A 23,289-nucleotide genomic window follows, 5' to 3' on the forward strand; every position below is an offset into this window, starting at 1 on the left:
GGATGGGGCGCTTGGGTCTTGCCAGAAACACCTACCCCTCCTTGTGTAACCCACATTTCACCTTCCTTCTTTATTTCTTTTGAACAGAAAGTGATCTGACAGCCCAGGCTGGTTTGAGAGCAATTCTGGAGGTGACACAGTGCTGGAGAAGAAGAACTTTGTGCCAGCAGGTAGAAGTTCTAGTTCTCCTTGGGCGAGGGTTCTCTTGGGAGCTGAGCTGCATCCCTCGTTTGCTCCTGGAAGGCTCCGGGGAACAGGGGGACATCAGGACAGTGTCAAAGAAACACCTGGATTTGCAATCGGTTTCTCCTCTGCTTGCAAACAGCTGAGCAAGGTTCTAAATGTCTGCAGATTTCAGTGGGATTTCTGCAAAACAAAGACAGATAAGCCTCCAGGAGTGTAAGAATACTCTCTTTCTAGTGTAATAAACACTGGAGACATTTAAAATGTGCAGGGCTGTGACGGTCTCCCACTCCTAGTGACCAGTGCCAAGGGAGGCTCAAAGCCCCTGCTCAGTGCAACTTGGCACCCATCTCCTCCCAGATAGGCTGAGTTTAATGTGTAGCCATTCCAGATCTGAGAAGGTGAGGGCACAGCTGGGACACAGTCATGTGGCACTGAGGAGGGGACCATGGATGAGTAGTAAGGGCCAGCAGAGACCAGGTCTACACTGCAAGTCAGGGATCACAGTCAGAGGTGGTTCAAAGTCTCAGTGCAGCTCTGTGCTCTGCAGTTATGGCCCATATCCCTTGGTCTGACACATGAAATATGGAGCTGATCACAGCCAGACAACAGCAATTTGGCTGTTCTTAAGCCCTTCTTATTGGCAAGAAGCAAAAAGTCCTCTCAGCACACCTTCAGGAGAGTGTACAGGATGGGGACACCTCTGGGATCTATCCAAGGACAGACGCCATATGAACTGTCTGGGAATATTCTGGAGAACACAGAAAAATAAGTATGTTTTGACTGTTTCTCACATAGAGCTATTGGGTATTGTACAAAGATGAGGGACTATGGAAATGACCATTTGGTTTCTGTTCTAACAGAAAGCTGACTTCAACTCCCAGTGCCGAGCAGAGCAGCAATAAAACTGCAATTTTCTTTCAAACATAGCAGGGGAACAAGTCCACCACCACACTTAGGAAACAAATAATGTAGTCAGGGCTCAAGATAAATCCAAACTTGAATTTTGGCCTAAAGATATAATTGTTGGAAAATAATAATACACTTTCATATGTTTATTAACCAAAATTATATCTACTGATTATTTGACAAAATGAAAGACAAAGTTTATCAGGTTTTTTCAAAATCACTGTGCGCTTAGAAAGAAATCGTTTTCTGAATTAGATTAAGTAGCATGATGAAAAAAAAACCTCACTGTCCTGCTCCATTGGCTCTGGCACTGCAAGGGTGATCTGTGTCCACCTGTCTCACAGACTAGCAAAGAGCTGCACGCTCGGAGCGTCCCAGATCGCTTGTAATCGGGGCTGCTTCCCTGCTGCCCACACTCCCCGGAGGCTGCTGTCCAGTGCCAGAGTGCCTGGATCCCATTTATCAATCCGGTGGTGTCTGGAGAGGAGCTCCACAGGGCCGGGGGAGTGCTCGGGGCAGCCTGGCAGCCGGCCCTCAGCCCTGCTGGGAGCCGGGCTAACTCTCCCGGGGCGGGTGGCCGCTCCCGCCGCTGCGAGCGCCTTGAGAAAGCAGGGAAATCTCACAGCGGCCCTCAGCTGCCGGCAGCGCCCCCGGGCACCGTCCCGGGCTCAGCCCGCCGCGCGGGGCAGCCCGCGGGTCGCCCTCCCTGCCATGAGGGGCAGAGCCATCGAGGGGTACGGCCATCGCGGGACACGGCCGCCAGGGCACATCACCATCGTGGACACAGCTATGAGGGGCCGCGGTCACCGCAGGGCACTGCCATCGTGGGGCATGGTCATCGAGGGACAGAGCCATCGGAAGGTACGGCAATCGGGGGACAGCGCCACCGGGTGCTGCAGCCACCGGGGTACCGCGGGCGGTGCTGCGGGACCGGGGCGGGGCAGGGCGGGGCGAGGCGGGCGGCCGGGCCCTGCCCGCGGCGCTGCCCCCGCGGCGCTGGGCGGGCGGGCGGTCCCCGCTGCGGCTCGGCGCCTTCTCCTCCTCCTTCTCCTCCTCCTCGTCCTCAACCTCCTCCTCCTCCTTCTCCTCCTCCTCTGGCCGCTGCGGCGCGGGGGCTGCGGGCGGAGCGGCGGCGCCATGAGCGGGGCGGCGGCGGCGAAGAGCGAGAAGCTGGACGAGGCTCAGGCGCTCGCCCGCAGCTGCGCGGGCAGACCCGACTTCCAGCCCTGCGACGGGCTCTCGCTCTGCGCCACCCACAGCCACGGCCGCTGCTTCCGCCTGCACTGGTGCTGCCACCTGGGATGGTGCCACTGTGAGTGAGGGGGCGAGGGAGCGGGCGGGGGGTGCGCGATCCCGGCCGTCCCGAATGCCCTGTCGGTCCCCGCGCACTGCTTCACCGCCCGTCCCGTTCTGTCCCGTCCCGTCCCGCGACCAGGAGCAGCCCGCTCCCGGAGCTGTCCGTGCCCAGGCGGCCCCAGTGGGACCCTGACCTCGGGTGCTGCTTCCGTAGGAGCGGCAGCGGCGATGCCCGGGGAGTTCTCTCGGGGCCTGGAGTCCCAGTGCTCCTCTCCCGCTGAGCCGGCCGGAGGGTGGGCTGTGGCACCGCTGTCCTTCGCACCAGCCACTTCATTCTCGGTGCTAATGGTTTTCTTTTTACAAGCGTAAACCCCTTTGAGCAGAGAGGTAACTGCTTTAGGCTATATATAGCAGATAGCTTCAAAATCCAGTATTGAGCCAACTCTGGTGAAAAGGCGCCCAACGACTTTAATATCAGTGTTCAAGATCCTGATGTATCTAATCATGGAGGCTGAGATTGAACTGTGGATGTCCAAACATAGTTTGATGAATAATTAATCACGTAGAGCCTTGAACAGCAGGCTTTCCCAGCAGCGTGTTGATGCGAGGTCAGGAAATGGTGATGGAGCAGTGTACTTGGGTCGTGTGGTGTTCTGGAGATCTTAAAGCTTGGTGGTCAAGGTTAACACTGGACTCTTACGTGAGGGTTACATGGTGGTGCTGAAGGTGTCCCTGGACTCCTGATATCCCGTTCTCGTTTTAAATCCATTACCATTGCCATCTCTCCTTGCAGTTTAGTCACCTTCACGGATTCCCCTTCACACAGACTTTTTGCAAATTTTGTTTCACAGGGAAAGGGGGCTGCCCCAAAAGCCAGCTTTTGTTTGGATGCAAGCTTCTATATCAATTAAATATGCATTTCAGGAATTTTGCCTTGATTTGGGGTTCTTTTGAAAGCAGTTCAGGACAAAAGGTTTTCTTTTGTCTATGCCCTGAGTACTGTGTGGCACAACTGGCAGTGTGAGGAGGTGCCACAGTCACCTGTTGCACAGGGACAGGGGCACTGGTGTTTCATCAGTAACACAAAGGTTCTGACCTACATTCTTCCCAACATTTCCCTGGCCTCAGTTATTTGTGGCCACCATCAAGATATAAAAACTTATGAGCGCTCTGGATCAGAGCTCAAAGTGGTGCTTATAAACTGGAAATGTTACCCAAAATCATCTGGGAATGGTCCTGGGATGGGGAAGTCAAACATGGAACTGGGAACACCCAGAGAAGTGATTGCAGAGAGGAATCTGGGGATTAGGATGGATCACAAACTGCTTTGCCTCAGCAGCAGGAGGACTGTGTGGCAGAAAAGCCAAACCCAGAGCACCAGCCTTCGCTTTGGGATGCATTACCAGGAGCATGGCAAGCGTGCAATTTAATTAGTCTCTTCAGCTCAGTGATGAGGAAACCAGGCTGATGGGCTGAGCTTTGGGCATTGCACTTCATAGAACTGTAGGAGAAATGGGGAGGAGATTGCAGAGATCAGCTTAGAAAAATGTGCTTTACAAGGGGGTGCAAAAGAAAGGGTTGTTTGGGCTGTAAAAAATTGAGGGAGGGAGAAAGGAAGGGCTGATGAGCTTTGCAAACTGTAAGGTGGCCTTGCAGAGCAGCTGTGTTCGAGTCCTCCTCTGCACAGAGGTGGCAGATAACCAGGTATCTCTTACCCGTGACAAGGAGAGTTCAGGTTTGGATATGGGAAAATATAACTAGAAAGAGAAATGCAGCAGGGGAACAGAGTACTTGAGAAGGTGAAGAGTCGTGGTCCTTCAGGGGAGGCTTAGACTGGTGTCTCTTAGGCATTTCATGGAGCTGCTTCCCTCTTGGAAAGACCACTTGAGATCCCATCCAACCCTTTTCTTCTGTGTGGCAATTATAAGATTTAAAAATAGTTATAGCATTTGCAAGAAGTACAGACTTCCTTCTCAATTCTTCCTTTATGGCTAAGGAAAAGTTGAGATACTTTTGCCTCAAGAAATCAGGATTTTAAATGGAGGATTTTAAAGGAAGTCACACACTTCACTGCCTTGTTTAATCTTCTGAAAGCCATGCTGAAGTGTGCTCCCTTCTTGCCCCTCATTTCCTAATGCAAATTTCAGAGCTAAGGATCTCTTTGTATCCTGTTCCTGTGGAATGAGTTGAGTTGGACTTAAAAGGGGTAAGAATGAGGTCTATAATGGGAAACTGTATAGAGGTCAGAGATGTAATTAAACAGTATTGGGACTTACCTTGCATAAATGCAGTGCTGTAATACTGACTTGGGAATCCTCAGAGGGTTCTTGAAAGTGCTTTTCTGTGACTCTTTAAGAGCTGTATTGGGGAACAGGAAACTCTACATCAATTAAAAGGGCCATTGAAGTATTATTTTCCATCAGTGGCCAAGGTCCTCGAGAATGTCAACTCAGTTAAAGTGCACTTACACTGTGAAATTACAAAAACTCACCATGCCATGATGAGTAGATTGTCTCCTCATGTGTATTCAGGATCACATCTGCTTACTTCAGTGACAGGAGCAATTTAGCGTTGCAGAGCCACTTGGCTATGGAAGGAATAATTGAGAAAGAACCCAGCCTGAATTCCCAAAGCCCTTGTGGCTGGCATGCTCGGAAGTGAGCAGTACTGGAGGCGCTCTCTTTACCGCCGATGTTTCTCTGTCCGTAAAATGGCAATAATAGCTGGCAGGGAGATCAGGGACTGACTGGTGTATCCAAACAGCTCTGAGAGCCTCAGCTGCCCTGGGTGCCTGTATGACTTGTGTGTCTCAGCCTGGAGTTCATTTTAGGTCCCTTTCAGTCTGGTCTGGGCTTGGTGAGGAGCAGATTTCCCAGTGTGGTGTTTCTCTAATGCGTTCCCTTGTGTGAGGAGCTCTGAACCCAGGTACTGCCTCCATAAGAGGTGCATGAAAAACATGCAGGATGGGTGTGCCTGGAGGGGCTGGGATGGGAAGGTGCTGGGGTGCCTCAGGTGTCACTGGAGCTGCTGGGCTCTCTCTGGGAGTGCAGGGACACCTCGTCCCTGCTGCTGTACTGTCCTCAACACCCCTCCCCAGGGTGCTGCCAGGAGGCTGTGCTGATTCCAGTCTCCACATGGAAGCAGGATGAGGGCTCAAGCCTCAGGAGTCCTTTTCCCAGCAGGGAAGAAGGTGTTAGCCCAGGAATTGTTTTTTACTTCAGCCCCTGTGTTTGACCCACTACACATTTCTCCTGCTTGCTCTATGTCCTGCACGCATTCCCTTTGCCAGGGTGGCAGCTCCCTGTTCACTTTCCTCCCCTCTGACAGCCTTGGGAGGTTTTGTTTATTAGATGCAAGCTGAGAGCCTTAAATTACTCTGATCTACTTTTTCCAGAGCCAGAGCAAACATGCCAGAGGCAGGTCTGCAGCAAGGTGCCTGCCTCCCTTTCCTCACCTCGGGATTTCCACTGCAGCTGTGATTTGCACTGATGCTGGCTGTGAGGCTGCTGGCTCTGAGGTGGTACCTGCTTATGTCAGAAAGGATCAGATCCTCAGGGTTGCATCTGTCCTGACCAGACAGCAGGACTTTGACTTTTGCTAATTTTACTTACTAAGAATTAACTGTGAGAGAAGGCATCATGCTTGATACAATTAAGAGCATTCTCTTGCAACTGGGTTCATTTGTAATCTGAATATCTTGCATTCTGTTAAACACCCTGCAAACCCCTCAGTACATTATGCTGCAATTATCAATAATACATGATGAATCGTGGTTCCACAGCAGTTGCATCAATAGACAGTAATTGTGCCACCTTGTATTAGCCTTTCTATGCTTTTTTCCCCCCCTGATTCAGCATCAGAAGAGCAAGCTTTTAGCTCCTTAAAGCCTCTTGCATATCTTGTATTGAAAAGTAAATGCAGCAAATAAATTTCAGTACCACCACTTTTACAGGTTGAGCTGTTTGGAACCTTTACAAGAAAACAGACCAAGCAGGGGGAAAGCCTGAGATCTCCATTGGGGGGCCAGGAAGGGAACATATTGCTAGGCTCAGGCAAGGAACAAGATCGTGGTGGCAGAAAAGGTTTTTAAAAATACACCTGCTCCCCCTCCCTTGCAGTTTGCTGGGTGGTGGATAGCACTTGCAGGTGTGCCTTGGATTAGTTTCCCAGTCCCTGGTGTGCATCACAAATTATGGCACTGCTCGGCTGGAGTTTGCAGCCAGACCTGGCAGGTGCTGCATGAGGTCAGGGAGGCCTGGCAAGAGATCCAAGGAACTGTCATTTTTCAACTAAGAGGAGAAAATGGGTTTGTGTGATGGGTGGCATGCCACAAATGGCTTGTGTTTGCTGAGTGGTTTTGGGGAGAAGGGCTTCTCTGAATTTGGTCATGCTAGCAATATTCTGGGAATGTAGAACTAGAGTACATTTACATTTGTTATTCACCTGAACAGGCAGCCCAGGGTTTCTCTTGGCTCTCAGAGCTCCATTGCTTCCTCTCAGTGTCTGAGGGCACCCAGCAGAGGCACAGTCCCTGTGATTGAGGTCTCATCAGTCCCAGCTGTGTGCTGGCCAGGGGAGGGGGCTATCCCTTATCCATTGCCCACAGCTGCAGCCAGGGAATGAGCCAAATCAGCACAGTCACTGCACCTGGGTGTGCTCTGAGCTGATACTGCTCCTCACATTCTTCTCTGCTTGAATCACTAGTGGCTTTCTTTATAACATTTCAAAATGAAGGCATTTGTTTTCTGTCACACAGAGCTGGTGAAAGTTCTCTGTCAAGGCCATCCTCAATTAAACCTCTTCCAGGGAGATGTGGTGTGTATCCATGGCTGCTCCTGCCTGCTCTCTGGGAGGTACACACCTGGCCCAGGTGCAGGCATTTTCCCCTGCCACACAGTGATGTGTGCAGCATTTCAGGATCTCTGTGCACACCAGCAGCATTTCCAAGGTGTCTCTGCCCCTCTCCAGTGACAGAAGCCATCAGCAGAGGCCCTGACAATCTCCCAGGCCCATGTAATTACCCAGACCCCAGTCTGCCTGTGGGAATTGTGAGGAGAGAATCAGTGAGGGAGCCCTGCTTTCCTGTGACAGAGCTGGTAAGTGAGCTGAGATGGTATGGGGAGGAATTCAGGTGCATCCTGATAGGGCTGGGGGCTCTAAAGAGGAGCTGTGCCTGCCTGCAGCCAGTGCCTGTCACTCCCTGCATGTTAGAGGAGCAGCCACAGCCCTGGGGTGCTCTGCAGCACAGCATACACAGTACATCTCCAGAAGCCTTGCTCTTATTCCAGTGGGGTTTCTTCATGTCGGTTTTTGGTGGCTGTAAAATTCGTTTCCACATCCAGGAGGGAGCAGAAGGGCAGCAGTGCTCTGGTGCTCTGTGTGTCCCTGGCTGCAGATGGTGATGTGCACTGGAAGCAGCCAGCCTGGCAGCAGGGAGGGCAACTTGAATTTCCAGCAGTACTGTTCCACAGGGCAAAACTACGTCTTGATGACCAATTTGTTGGGTAAACAGGGAAAGGGAGTTGTAACATGCTTGTGTCTGAAATTCTGAGTATTTGGAGGAGCTCATACATTTTTCTTCATGGAAAACTCTTGTTTAAAGTGGAATGGAGTAGTGGGGCTAGGAGCAGTAGGACTGGGAATTCCCAGAAAACACAGCTTGGTCTAGAGGGAGAATGACACAAATCCTGGGACAAATAGGCATTTTTAATTTACTTCTGCTGTGAAAATGATTTGAACATTCATCCTGTTAAGTCCATGTCTGGACAGAATGTTTGTGCACAGAGCAAGACATTATGCTGAGTGCCAGGCAGAAGCTGCAGAAAGGTGGATGTTGCAGCTTGTAATGGGAAAAGACTTTTAATGAGGATTTGTTGCCTGTGGCTGTGCAAGCTCTTCTCTTCACCTGTATTTTACAGAGCTATGATATTCCAGCTTTGTTTCACTAAGCTGTACACAACCAAGGAAAGAATGTCAGCTTAATATATTCTGATATTCTGAAGTGTTACTCTAAGGGAAAACACTGCCAGTTTTTATGGGTGCACCATTCCAGACCTGGATGGGATTTTGTTCCTCAGGTTTTAGTTACAATCTGGAAATCATAGTATGAATGTACCATTGAGAAGAGAACTCACATGTGTTGATTCCTTGTACCCTGTGGGAATGTCAGTGCCTCTGGAAGAACATGCTGCCATTCATTCTGAATCCTTACTATAATGTTTAGAGACATGCATGTTCTGTTATTATTAACAAAGGTGCAGATATCACTTAACAGAATTAGACCACTGGAAAATCTCTGAATTCAGGTTACTTGCTTAGTGTGTCTCATAGGACTAACTCTTGTACAGCTCACGCGTGCTTGAACAGAAATCACTGTACTTCTTTGTCCAAAAGTCAAAGAAAAAGGGACCTGTGTACCAAAACACTTTCTGCCAGCCAAAATCTCTTTGTCATGCATGACTCTGAGGCTGTTTTGTAATCTGTCTGTCCACCTGAGAGGCATAATTCACAAAGAATTGTATCTGCTTGCCCCAAACTCAGTGATCTGCTGGTAAGAGCCTCTGAGTGTGGCAGATAACTGACACCCTTCCTCTGTGGCTGCTTGAAGGGTTAAGTGCTGATTTTGAGAAACCTGAAAGGACAAAGCTGGGGATGTTTCCTACCAGAAGAAAGTTCTTCTGAAGAAAAAGTTCATTAATCTTGTCTCTCTTCAGCTGGTGATGGTGGCTGTGCATGCAGGGTGTCCTAAACCCTGCATGGTGAGGGCTGGGCCTGTGCTCCTGTTGGTGAGAGGCTGCTGGCACTTTTGTCACTGCAGAGGAACAGGCTAAAGATAAAATCCACATGGAGCACTGTGCCTGTGGCGAGCGTGTGGCTTCCTTCCTGCACTCTGCAGGTGAGGGAATCTGTTTGCCAGCCTGGGTCTGTGAGCCTGCTTAATGCCAGTGCCCAATGCAAAAGTGCCTGCTGTCACATTCTTCCCCTTGTGGTTCTTGACGGATGTGTCATGGGTCTGAACTGGCAGCCTGTGGTCCAAAGCCCTGCATTGTCCCATGAGACTGAGTCACAAGATTGTCCTCGCTGTGACTTCCATCCTGCAGGTCTGCTGAGCTGACACTGCTCAGGCCTGCTGGAAGCACTGAAGGGGCCTCTCAGGTGCTTGGCACAGGACCTCCAATTTCCTGGCAGCACCTGTGTGCTCATCAGGAACACGTTTTGTCACCGCTTGTGTTGCTGCACCAGCAGAGCCGGGCTTGTAGAGCAGGGGCATCTTGGGGTGTTCTTATGTAACGGCTCTCGATTTAACCAGTGCTGCTGTACACTTCATGACTCACTGCCAGCCTTGGTAACTTATTTCTGCACACTGGTGAGGCTCTACTAGAAATTTGTGTTTCTGTAAAGGATAAAAAACAAAATGCTTTACTCACAAACAGTGTAAGATGTTCCCAAACTCCCGAGAGCTGTGACAGTGTGGGCTTAGCTGCTGATGGATGGCACAAGCTTATACTAATGCAAAAGCTGGTTGACAGTAGATTGGATTCCAGGTAGAGCATCTCTCTCTCTCTGCATATAAAGTGACCCTGGTTTAATGTGTTGTGGTTTTTCTTCCAGCACCTCTATGAATTTATCTGCCCACAAGATACAGAGTATGTTTTCATAATGGCTTTGATTCTTCCACTAATCAATTTTTATGTAGTGACTGATCACAGAACTCAAGAAGTGCAGTTTGTGCCATTTGGAGATGTTTTTGCCAATAGTTTAGTATATGCATATAGAGGGAAGTCAAAAACCTACTGGGAAAGTGAAAACTGATTGCTTGGCAACTGGGTCTTGTTTTTAACATAGCCATGCTTTAATTTAGGCCATGTAACAGTTGGAATTTATATGTAACCTACGTTGTAAAACAATTTCAGCAAGAGGCATGCATTTGTATTCTTGTTCTCACTGGTGGCTGCGGAGCTCGAGAGCCCACACGTCTGCTCTCGAAGCTGCTTGTTTGGCTGTGTGCTTGCACCCAGCCCTGAAATGACTCCCTGCTGTGCCAGGCTCTGTATGCCAGGCTCTGTCTGTCCCTCTCCCAGCCACACATGATGCTGGTGCTCACCTGTAACCGTTGCAGGTAGGGTATTTGGCTTCTCCATGCTGTGTAGCTGCCTGGTTGGATTTCAGTGCTTCACCACTCCAGGTGTTTGCACTCACTCCCTCACTCCCCTGGTCCCTGGTGAAAGGTTGGGGCAGCATCAGGTGTGCCAGGGTGGACTGACCAGCTCTTGCAGCCTTCCTGCAGTCCACCAGTGTTAGCCCAGCTGTAGGCAGGGCAGGTAGTAGAAGAGACTCACCTTTTGCCTTGTTTTTCCTCCCTGTGCCACTAGACCTCGATCTGCTGGCACAGGAACCATTCTGCAGCTGGTCCTGTGAGATCTTGCCTCTCAGGATGTGAAGCCCAGGGTGATGCTCTCACCTCTGCCAGCACTGGCTCACAGCAGAGAGCTGTTTGTGCTCCCAGCTGTGCTGTCCAGGTGCTCCAAGCCACTTGCCTGCAGTGGCACTGTGTGACACAATGGCTCAAAGTGATATCCACCTGCTCCACCTCCAGTGGTGGTACTTGGGCTTCTATGTGTTGATGCAGAGCATTGCTGGATCCCATAACCCTCCAAGGGGAGCATTGGTGCCCATACTTGCACTCCTCAGCTCCAGGTGGTGATGTGTTTTGCGCATAAGCCGGGAGAGCAGTCCTTTAAAATCCCCAGAAATGGGTTCTCTAGAGGCTTGTGATGGAAATAGCTTGGTTTGAATGGCATGTGAATGGAGATGTGCATGAGGCAGCAGGAGCAGCACTGGGGTAACAGAGTGTGTCGGGAATAAGGACCCTGTTCCCAGCACTGGAGCTGAAGGACGTGGTGGTGTCCAGCCTGAAGGCTCCTGCCCCCCACACAGCAACTGCACAGATGATGTGTCAGCAGATCCTGGACTCTGGCCATAGGAAGGGATCAGCACAGGTACAGCATGTCCCATGGGCCATTGTTTCTCCTGTCAGCCACCAGGAAAACACTGTGGCCACAGAGATGTGTCTATTCCAAGCTGTGAATCCCAACCTCCTGCCCCAGCTGTCCCCTGTGGGTACAGAGTGTGGCTCTTTGGAGAGGACTTTTCCTTCAAGGACCTGGTGAGCTGTTCTGCTTATTTAAGAATTCCCAAGAAAGCAGTCCATCATATGTAGAGGCTCAGGGTGCCCCCTGCAGCACATACCACACACCTGAAGACAACTGGATCTTGTGTCTCCAGTCCCTTTGATTTCCAGGCAATGCCATGGTCTTCTGGGTAGTTTGACATGGAGCTGAGCTTATGTTGCTTTGTTTCCCTGTCAGTACACTGACTGGCTGCATGGAAACCATGGGCTGCTGAAGCTTGAGCAGATGGTGCTCAGGGATGGGGTTGTAGAATAAATATTTAGCACTAAGCCATTTTTTGCTATTTTCTCTCCTGAATTTTAAAAATATCTAGTGTAACTTGGGGGATACACATTCCCCTGAGAAATTTTAAGAAGTGGCTGTTCTGGCCTTTGGGGGTGGGTTTGGAAGGGATGTTGGAAGATGAAAATCCTTGGATTCAGAGCTTGGGTAGTGTTGCCCAGCTGCTGTACTGGCAGAGGTAACCAGGGCTGTGCCACACTTTCCATGCCTGTACTTCTGTGTTTCTGGAACCCAGCGTGGAGCTGGAGTTAGTAGCACCTGTGGTATGGGTGACATTCTCCAGCTACTGAAAGGAAAGAGCTCCTCCAGAACACACACATGGTGTGTGCTGCTGCTCACTGCCTTGTTGGCTGCTGGTATTCTGTTCCCTTACAATGGTTAGTGAGCAAATACAGCCCCTTTAAGAGGGTTTATGGCTGCATCTCTCAAGCCTTCAGGGTTGCTTTTTCTTTAAGTCCAGTAAATCCATGTAAGCAATGAGAGTAAAGAGCAGGCATGATGGAAGAAGCTCCAGGGTCTGTTTGCATTTAAGTGTTACCTGCTCTTAAGCTGATGTGCACAGAAACTCCTCAAAGGCTTAGACAGCTCACAGCATGTACTGTCATGATCCTTTTTGTATTTAAAACAGATCAAGACAAAAGGGCATTAAAATACAAATGTGACGAGGAAAAACTTCCTGATTTTTTCCCATCTGTGCTGGTTTCCTGTGAAAAGCGTTGAGTCAGGGGCTGGCTCAGCTGTCTGGCTGTACAGCAGGGAGGGAACACCTCCACAGGAGAGAGCTGGCAGCTGTATGGAATTGCTCCTAGGCAGCCACTGCCAAAACATCGCTGGACTGGTTCTTCTCTGTACTTGGATGGGGTCTGGAATGGGGTGGATTCATTAGTGCTCAGATGGAGGTGCTTCTGTCAGAAGGAGCTGTTTGCAGTGATATATTTTTGTTAGGGCACAGCCTGCCAGCCCTTCCTGCTGCACTTCGAGCCTGCTCAGGCGCTGGTGTGCGGCTGCTTTTTCTGTTGCTCCTTTGCTGAGTTGATTTGTGCCCTTGGAGTCTCTTCTGTGATCCCTTACTGGGCCTTCTAGTTCTGCCAGAATTCCTGCAGGTATGCAGAATGTTCTGTTTGCATTCCCCATACCAGAAATTTGTTTGAGCAATCTCGGTGCTTTTTCAAAGTTGTTTGGACAAAGTGCAAGGCAGAAATATCACTCACACTGATGTGCTGCATGCCTTTTATCTACAAGGCTTCTTCAAGGTGGACAGTCATTTCAGTTATGCCTTATTATAACCACCAGTGGCCCAGTTCAGCTCTGCTTGAGCCTGTCAATCTGGCAGTGCCTCAGTTTCCTGAAATGTTTTCCATTTCCTCTGGTGGCTCATTCACATCTTTTGTTCACCACGCAGCCCATGAGGATTTGCTGGATATGACATGATGTCTATTCCATACATCACAAAGAAGTGCAGATTGGGCAAGCAGTGCAGTTTTTCACATGTGCCATCTGTAAATGTGCTCGGGGTTTCTCCTTCCATTTGTTCTCACCCCTCTGGAAAAGTTAGTACTGTGCTCTAAGTGTAGTTTGGAGTTGTGATAGTCCTTGGCAAGTATTTACAGCTAGGGCAAGCTTTGTTTGCAAGGGTTTGTTGTTCCAAGCCGTGCATGTAACTGGAGAGAGGAGGAGGAGAGCCAGAGCAGTCATTCTGTCCACTGTTCAGCTGGCAGGGCTGGAGGGCTCAGCCCAACATCACTCTTCCCAATGGAATTCCACTCTGCTGGGCACTTGGCAACAACAGGTGTGGTGGGCACCTCCAGCAGGCTGAGGCTGCTGAGTGCCCTCCATAAAGCTGTCCAGGATCTGCAGCAAGCTTTGCCTTAGGCTGTGAAGGAGGAAACCCTCCCTTGCCCCAAGGTTCTGCTGTGCCAGCTGTGAATCCCCTACCTGGTTCCTTCCCATGCCCTCTGGCTGGGCTGGCAAACCTGTGCCATTCACTGCCCCTGGGGGGCCCTGGAAGCCCAGCTGGGTGTGACAACTTCTGTACTGTCCTGGGGCCACTGTGCCAGCACTGGCAGCAGGGCACCACTCCTGCTCTGAGCTGTCACCACCTGGCAGAGAGCTGCACATCCACCTGGTGCTTCCCCAGAGCCAGACTTGGCTCTTCTGCCCCACCCAGGAGATGTGGAACAAATGCTGCTGGAAAAGCACTCAGTTGTTCTCTGTCTCTTGTGTGAGCAAAGCCAGTGCTCGAGAAGCTCATCTCCAAGGTTTCCACACACAGAACAGCTGTGCAGGGAGCTCTCCCTGGAATAATGCAGATCCCCTCCAAGGCAGCGCTGTCTCCTGTCACACATGCATTATGAATGCTTCCTTTCCCTTCACTCCTTCAGAGCTGTGTGGTATTTAATTAGAGGGTTTTTACGTTCTTCATAGTGGGACCAATTCCCCTCCTGTGTGAGCTGAATTTTTTGGCAGAGTTGTGAGTGGCAATGGCAAAGTCTGGCACAGCTGGAGTGAGAATCCCATTGGACTTGACAAGGGGGGATTACTGGTGCTGTTATACAGGTGTATGTTCAGGCAGCACCAAGTCACCAGTATCTGGGGAGCAGCTCCCTACTGGGCAACAGGACACATCCTTCCACAGCCTCACTGGGGGCCTGTGGCAGCCATGGACTGTGCCCTGGGGTCACAGCTCCAGCCCCTCTGGATCATCCACCACAGGCAAAGGCATGGAGATTCCCTTGGGATCAGAGCCAGTTCACCTTTAGCCCACCTCTGCCTGGGACTTCCACGAGTGCTCAGCCCACACAGGAGCAGCTCCTAAGCTGAGCCAGGTCATGTTCAATAGCTGCCAAGTAGCAGGTCTTTGTTAACCTTGCTGATTTTTGGAGATAGATGAGCTGGCAGATGGGAGGCTGTAGAAATATTTGTTCCAGCAGCTGCAGGGGGAAGAATACATATGAAAAAAGCTTTTATCTTTCAGTTAATAGATGTCTAAATGCCTTGCATGCAAACAAATATCCATGGTATGTATTGCTGACTTAGATTTGTAAAATCCACAGCTCTCTCTTACCATTTTCTGAAGTGCAGTGCAATTCATGGTGTTATTTATTAGGACTAAGTCCTCCTTTTGAGAGGGTAAAATTTGTGAATTTCTTCTAGGAAACCTCCCTCCTGAAAGCTGGCCTTATTTTTTTTCAATATGTCAAGCACATTAATGAGTGTTAGAGGTAAACCAGAATGCTGGGATGGAGGGAAGTAGGAAAGAAAATTTTCCATGCACACCTCTGCTTATTTCATGGTTAAGTTATTTCATATTAGCCACAGAAATTGGTGCTGTTTTGTGTCTGTTTGGTGAAGATGCATGCAGACTGCTCAATTGGAAAAAAATCAGAGAGAAATGACCTTGTGGCTTGTTTCTCAAAGCTTGATTTGGGGTTATGGAAGCAGGAGGCTCTATAATACAGCTTCCAGTCAATCAGACACATAGTTCTGTTTATTAGTGCCACAAACATAAAAAAAATTTCCAAGTTGCCTGAGTTTGCTGGAGATGTGCAGGTGATGATAGAGCTCCCTGCTTTGCTGGATCCTGCCTTAGCCTGCTGGCAGGCTCACTGGAGGCATGGATCCAAGGCTTTGGGGAACAGCATCGATCCGATTTGGCAACAGAAATCCTGTTTCTGTGCACAGAGCAACAGGGAGATGAGCACTGCCCAGCACTCACTTCCTTGGACATAGTTGAATAGTTGTTCTGCAGTTGAGTGTTGGCTGTAGTATGTGCCAGGTCCCTGAGGATTTGGTTTGTGTGCTGGCACAAGGGCCAGCTGAAGAAACAGAGAAACAACTGTCCCTTTCTCGCTGTGTCCAGGCTGCTGTCACTTTGAGGGGTCAGACAGAGGAGCAGTGTTGGTGGGGGATAATACCCTGAGCACAGAGCAGGCTCAGGGGGACAAATGGTTTAGTGTAGCCTATAGACTTATTTCTGGGGTCTCTCGTTTCATCATCTCGCCTGTCAGCCAGTGGCTGTCATGGACAACCAAGACTTACCATGGCAGTCATTCTGGCAAAGCCTGATTTCACACTGTTTCTAGGAGGGGAGGAGGTTCCTGTTTCCCCTGAGCCCTTTTGCCACGGCAGTGGAAGTGCAGAGCCAGAACTGTGACACCTCTTCACAGCAGCTCTTAAAGTGCACCAGAACTTCCTAAACTTCTGCAAATGCAGCAAAATTCTTTTCACAGGATTGGGAGTTTGATTTTTAGACAGGTGTTTGACCCTGTCATACAAATACAAAGTGCAGTACTGTCTCTTCACCACCTTCCACATAGGCAGTGGTGGGGAAGTGATCCAGGAAACAACTTTGGATGTGGTGTCTTGTGTGACATCTGAATTTGTGCAGAACACTGTCATTTACAGGAGTGTTCATCAGCACAGTGCAGTCACAGAGTTCTTCAGCTGACTTGGAATAAATAGGCAATAAGTTCTGAGCTAGTGTATTAGATGGGATGGAACAGAATAGGTGCTCAAAGTACTGTTTTATCACAGATTGTTGCCAGCTCTTCAGAGTCAGCAAAAATCTTGCTGTTGATTTCCACAGGTATTTGACCAGATTGAGATGGATTATAAGAGAACCTGGGGACTTGTGCTTCCAGGGGCATTTCTAGTGAAAAAGCCTGGCAGTCCTGCAAGCTGTAGGGTTGGGGGGCAATCTTATTTCTAATTTCTGCATTTATTTTTCATAGGCTGCATCCTGGCTGATAAGTTTCCATGCATTATGTAGAGTGAGGGGTGGTAACAGTGGCTCAGCATTGTCCACAATCCAGTCTGACAGTCCCAGTTCTGAGCACCTGATTATTTTTTGAAACAAGTTTAATCTGTTTAAAATTGCCTCTAAAACCAGCTAAGACTTGACAAACTTGTACCAGAATTCTAAAGAAATGTAGAAATCAGTTAATGTAGAAAATTATCTTTGCTGTGTGTTGGCTGGTTCCTGCTTTACCCTGGCAGAGCTTGTCCTTGGAACGTGAGAAACATTTCAGCCCCTGTGAGGTTGCACAGACAGGCTCTGAAATCCTGTGCTCTTTGCTCCTGCTCTGCAATTAGTGCCAGCAGGGCAGTCCTGAGACATGCAGGGAGCTGCTGTGCGGCTGCAGTGGAGAAACAACCAGCAATGCCCTGGCTGACCTGGCCACCACTCTTCTTCTTTTCCCAAAATGGGAAAAACAAACACCAAAAAAAGTCAAACTGAAGAGTCTTTGCTTTATCATTCCATGCCCATGCTGTAAGCTTCTTTGGCTTAAATACATTACTTTCTATTCCCAACATCCCTCAGCCTTCTGCCAGCACGTGGTGACTGTTTTAAGTGGAAAAACAGAGTCCTGTTGTACAGAGACCTTTTTTCTTCGTCCTGGTAAAATCTTCACTGGACCCTTCCCTGGACTGTTCAAATGGAGGCAGCACAGAATTGAGTTGAAGAAAAGCTTTTCACCAGTATCTGGTTGTATTTTGTCATTGGTTGTCAAAGGAGCCCACACAGAAGCCCTCCAAATCTATGGATAAATAGAGCGTTGTGGTTTCAGGCAAGGGCAGGCTGCACTTCAGTTTCCATGAGTTGAATTTATCAGACACTATCCCAGCCAGCAGCACAGTAATCATCAGCTGTGGGGCTTTGCAAGGCAGTGGCATATTTAATGTTCACTAATTTCACAGAAGGATTTCTGGGAAGCAGCAGATGGCAGGAAGCCGTGGGCTGCTGCTGTGGCTGTGAGGGTGAGGAGCTTCCCAGGGAAGTTCTGTCCACAAGATTTGAGAAACCTCTGAGGGACCCCATTGCTCAGAGATGCCAGAATCAAGGATCTGTGCTGGAGGAGTGAGAGCTGTGCTCTGCCTGTGGCTGGAGCATGCAGCTGCTGGATGCCAACACTCATTCCTCTGAGTCACAGCAGGTTTAGGAGCTACACCATGGTACAGAGGTGGCAAGTGGAGAGGATGGATTTGTGTTTTCTGTCATCCAGCCATAAGCAGACGGCGAAAAGCTTGATTTCTTGTCACTGAGCTTTCCCCGTGGCTCTGTCAGCAGTTACCACTGCACAGATCGTAGGGAGAAAACATTGGATGAGGTATTCGAGGGGAGCTGGTCGAAGCTGTTCACACACTTCCCTCTGCTGCCAGCTCTGTCTGCGCTCTCCTCCCGTGGCACCCGGGTGGGCTTTTCCCCTGTGCCTGGAGCCTCTCCCACGCTCCAGAGCTCGGAGAGCCACGGTTCCGTGGCCTTTCAGCTGTACTCCCTCTCCTTGGGCTAAGGGGATTGGAAATTCCAGCCGATTTTCACGTGAGCCGTTTCCCTTCCAGCAGCACTGCGGGGTGGGAAGAGCCTTCCCGGGGCTCGAGGTTGCCGGTGACATCCCGGAGCTGGCAGAGCACAGGCTGTGCGTGGGCCCCGGAGCGCCTGCAGCACCCGCGGCTGCCGAGAGCCGACAGAGCTCCTCCAGGGCTGGGGGGGTTTCCCGGCCCCAGGGGGATTCTCTGCTGCCGAGAGGCTTTGCAGGGAGAGCGAGCCCTGCCCTGGGGCTTAGAGCAACTTGGTCTAGTAGGAGGTGTCCCTGCCCACGGCAGGGGGTTGGGACCTCCTTGGTCTTAAGGTCCTTTCCAAGGGGAGCCATTCTGCGATGTTCCAAAGGAATGGGTAATTCACGGGGAAAGGCTGCATCTACCTGTGAGCTGGAAACACACCAGTACTCTGTCTTCCTTTCTGCGGGAGCTTTCTGCCCCACACCCGGAGATCTCCAGGCACCCACACAGCCCATCCATGCTTTGGTGCATTTGCTTCCTGTGCAAAGCAGGATCTGCAGCTCGTACAGCAAAACTCTTCTGACAGCCCCACAACTCACAAGACTTCTGGAAATTTGTGCTTTCCCAGTGGATGAGCCCCTGGGGAGACATGAATCTTTCAGAGGCTTCATGCAAATAAAATGCAGCATTTTACAGTCTTAGGCATAGCCTCGGGTTTCTCAGTTTTTCCTGACATAGTCCCAATTTTCTGCTCTCTTATTTATTTCTGTTAGTGAAGATGTTCAGTTCACACTTTGTTCTGCTCAATATAACCAACATAATCCTATTTTCTTACTACTTAAACAGATAATCAAGATGCCTAAAGCTTGGAAATTCCCTTATTTTCTGCCTTAAAATTCTAATCACAGTTATGTATGAACTTCTGGTTTATAATATGGAAAAACACGATTTAGTCCCCAAAAACAAAGAACGTGGAGTCGTGGACACAGAGACTCACTGGAATAATAGTAATATAATAAAATTTTGATCATTGTAGCAAAGATGTAAGCTAGAACTTAGATGTTACGTTCAGTGGGGGGGGGGAAGCCTCTGAGAATCTTGTCCATTTTCTTTCTCCTAGAAGGCAGAGTGGGCAGACCTGGCATTTTTCCCACTTCATAGCTATGGAGTTGTGCCCTGGAGTTAATTCTCCAGAGTTAGTCATGTCCTACAGCAGTCCTCAAGCAGTGCCAGGGAAGGGAGCAGCACTGGGGTACAGGAGGTTGTGATTACCTGCAGCATTAGGTGTCAGAGGATCCATACCTGGAGAGGCCACAAGAGAAGCAACAGCTGCTGCCAGCAGGGAACTGCCAGTGGTGTCCAAGGGTGTCAACATCATGGCTTCTGTTCAAACTCAAAGACCTTTAAATGCTGCTCCTGTGTGTCCCCACAGGTAAATACGTCTACCAGCCCATGACCCCTGTGGAGCAGCTCCCCAGCACCGAGATCCCCGTCCGCCCCCGGGAGTCCCCCAACACCATCCAGATTTCGGTGTCGCTCACCGAGCACTTCCTCAAGTTCGCTCCCGCCTTCCAGCCGCCGCTGCCGCCCGAGGCGCCGCAGTTCTGCACCATCGCCGACCTCTTCATCGACAACTACCGCGTCAAGTGCATCAACGGCAAGATGTGCTACGTGCAGCGCCAGCCGCCCGCCCCGCACAGGGCAAAGCCCGACGAGGGCTCCGTCCGCAACGCCTTAATCACAAAGGAGAGCAATACACCAAAACCAGAGCACTGCTCGTCCCCGTCCAGCTCTGAGGACTCCGGCATCAACGCGGTGGGGGTTCACTACATGGAGTCGTGTGACGAGGACACGGAGGGGGTGGCCGAGCTGAGCTCAGAGGAAGATTACAGCCCGGATAGCAGCTGGGAGCCGGACGAATGCCCGCTCCTGTCGCCCTCGCAGTGCGAGATGGAAGTGATTGAGACTATAGAAACCACTGTGTGACCACACAAGTCGGCATTGGCTCAGTCCACTTCCTTCTCAGTAATGTTGCTTTTGTAGTATTTCTATTTTCTGTTTTTTCTGACAATCCCTTTTTTCCAGTGCACTTGATATTTCAGATTCCCTGTCATGGGAGCGCGGTCACAGGACTTACATATAGTGAACTAGCAGCAGCCTGAGCAATTTTAACACATTCTCAGCCTGACCAGCTCTCCCACGTCTGCACGTAAGGTAGTGACAAATCTTAAGACTTTTCTAGCAGAAATAGGCCCTTTTATTCGTCTGGGTTACCCCACACACAACTTCTCACACGAGGACGTGCCACTTGAGATGTTTCCACCTGTCGGGTTGTTGGCAGGGGTCCCTCAGAGCATGGGGGGTGCACGCCTGGAGCAGCAAACCGAGGTGCCCTTAGTCTTTCTCAAACAGCTACATGAGGCTCCTCCCATCCCTGTCTGTCCTGGCGCCTTGTCCGGCCTCTTCCCTAGTGCTGGTGCGACCTTCTCCGAGGCTGTCGGCACCACACTTCCAGCAGGTTGGAATGGCAAGCTAGAGAATGCACAAAGTGCCTCCAACTATTCTCCAGGCTATGCACCGAGCAGCTGCTGAGGTAGGCCAGGCTCTGAAATCTCCTGAGAAGGCAGGTCTTGCTCTGGAGGGGGATGAGTTGCCTGAATCCACCTGGTCCCTTTTCTCTGCCTGGATCTTGGGAAGGAGGTCTGGCTTTTGCAGGTGGGCAGGAGGGGGAGCAGGCAGAGGTGGGGCATGGCCATCTAACCAATACCACACTGGACTGGGGAGTACCAGGACAGGCAAAGGAAGCGACTACCTCCAAACACCCGCCCTCGGCTCCGCCTCTGCCTCCTCCTGGGCTCTTTGATGCCGGACACTCAGGACCAAATGGCCTCAGGGCCTGCATTTGCCTGAAGAATAACAGAGTTTAAACAAAAAGAATTTTACCAGCCACACCACTGTGTCGGCAGAGCTTGGGGACAGCGTGGAGATGCCCCTGGGAGGCGGCCTACGGTCTCAGTGGCATGTGAGCTTGTTACAATAGAGCCTAAGGTCATCCTAGTGGAGAGAGGAGGCTTTGGCTCCTGCTCCATCACTCCCAGTCCAGGAGCAGGTTCAGAGCAGGGGTCCCTCACCCAGCTGGTAGTGGAGTTGTCAGGAGGTTGAGTTTCAGCCCCGCTTGAAGGAAACAAAAATGTCACTCAGATTCCAGCCAGTTCCATGGAGCTGGAGCCAGTAACTCCTGTGTTCCTGCAGTGGTACTGCCGTTCTTTGTGTAGTTGCTGTTTGCATTTCACAAGTCCCTGGTGAATCCAAGGCTGTAAAAACCTGTACAGTTAGTGACTGATCCTAGATTATAGTCTGTGGTAGAGGGTGGCTCATCTCTCACTGTATCCTGACAATGTATTCCCAATTTTATACACTTTGTAATCAGTATCTTTAGAAGACATTTAGGCAACAGTGTGTGTCTGTGCACATGCGCGTCTAGGAGTTTCCATGGGTGGATATAAAGTAATGCTGTACTTTTTAGACTAAGACTTTCAGACAAAAATAATAGGTTTTATAGTTTTGATTACTTACATAAAAATGTGCAATGCTTGTGAAATGAGGAACTTGGGCCATTGCATGAACAGATACATTCTCACAAGGCACCTGAAAATACTGTTTTTCTGAGGGCATTTAACAAAGGCTGTAGTAAAACTAAATAGGATTTATTTTGTTTTTAAGGGCGGGGTTGTCTTTCTTGGCTGACTACAGTTTCTAACAACATTTTTGGTGTCTTTGGACCATTCAGACACGTTCCATAGGTAGAAGGAAACATTATGTATAAACCTACAGCATTTATTCATATTTAACCTTTCAATTGTAGCCTGAGTGGAGAGCTGAACGAGCTCACTCTCATGCCTGGCCTCTGAGCTTTCCTCCCAGAAAGAGGAAGGCTCTTCCTCCCCTGGGAATGGCTTCTCCTTCCCAGGCAGGAAGGGTGGGCTGGCACAGCACAGCCTTTCCCAAGGGCTGGGAGCTCCTCGCCAGTTCTCCCTGGGGCACCAAGGGCAGGGAACCTGCCCTGCAGGACACCCCTGCCCAGCACAGCTCACCTTGTTTGCAGGCAAGCAGGAGCTGCAGCCCTGCTCAGGCACAGGCTGGGAGCGCGGTGACCTCGGGGGGTGCTGGTGGCAGAGACTCCACAGGGCCCGCAGGGTCCTGTCCCTGTCAGGATCCATTCTTTCTTAACTGTAAGTAATTAGCAATACCCACAAGCTGTGAGTGTCTCCTACCCAGGATTTGTTCAGATGTCTTAAGCACAATAAGCTGCCTCTTCCTTCTGTTGTTCCTGGAAAACGTCAGCGGCGCTCTGGGGAGTGCCAGGGCTGCTGGAGAGCGCTCGGGCCGGGCCCAGCCGCGGGGATCTCCTGCTCCATCACACACCCGGCTCCCAGCGCTCCCAGGGAACACCGGGCTCCTTCCTTTGCACAAACACGGGTGTGGCCGTGTTGCTGCAGCCATGCCCTGGGCTGGCTGCTCCCCCTGCCAGGGAGAGGTGTGTGTATATTTCCTCTTGAATAAAATACTGAACAACTGGCCTTCTGCTTGTCCTAACTGCCTGTGTGCTTTCCATGCTAGAGGGAAGCACTGTGGGACTTCCAGCAAAGGAAGGGCTCCTCACAGCTTCAGATGGCAGCCCCTGACACAGCCCCAGAGCCAGGCAGACAAAGGGAATAACCAGGAGCAGCACACCAGGCCCTGGTAAGTGCTGGGGCTGGTGGGCAGCCTCATGGCCCAGCTCTGACTCATCTGGAAAGAGCTGCTCTAGCTGATGTATGACCAAATTCAGCTCCCTGACCTACCTGTGCCCAGGTGTGGCTGCAGGCTGGACACATCCCCTGGTAGTTCTGCTCATGGGCAGCACGTGAGCAAACAAGGCCCCTCAGGGCACTGGCACTGCTCCTACCCAGGTGAGCTCTGCACAACACCTGGTGCTTCAGTGTTCCTTGGAGGCAGCTGTGCTGCTCCATATTCTTGCCATTCCATATGAGCTCTGCACAGATCAGCCACAGGAGTTCTGCGTGCAGGGAGAGCAACACGCACCTGGTGCTGCGCTCTGGGAGCAGCTGGGACCCCAAGGGCACCCCAAAACACCCAAGTGTCGGTG

At 50.5% G+C, this 23,289-nt stretch overlaps 1 protein-coding gene across 1 annotated transcript; it reads left to right on the plus strand.

Moving 5' to 3' along the window:
• Positions 1–2,065: 2,065 nt before the first annotated feature.
• C10H3orf70 (chromosome 10 C3orf70 homolog) lies at positions 2,066–22,720 on the plus strand. The gene is made up of 2 exons (XM_059855142.1): positions 2,066–2,404; positions 19,573–22,720. The coding sequence occupies exons 1-2, from the start codon at positions 2,230–2,232 to the stop codon at positions 20,124–20,126; spliced, it is 729 nt and encodes a 242-aa protein (XP_059711125.1). The 5' UTR covers positions 2,066–2,229; the 3' UTR covers positions 20,127–22,720.
• Positions 22,721–23,289: the final 569 nt, after the last annotated feature.

This window comes from Haemorhous mexicanus, chromosome 10, assembly GCF_027477595.1.
Source record: "Haemorhous mexicanus isolate bHaeMex1 chromosome 10, bHaeMex1.pri, whole genome shotgun sequence".
In the NCBI taxonomy this organism is placed as follows: Eukaryota; Metazoa; Chordata; class Aves; order Passeriformes; family Fringillidae; genus Haemorhous; species Haemorhous mexicanus.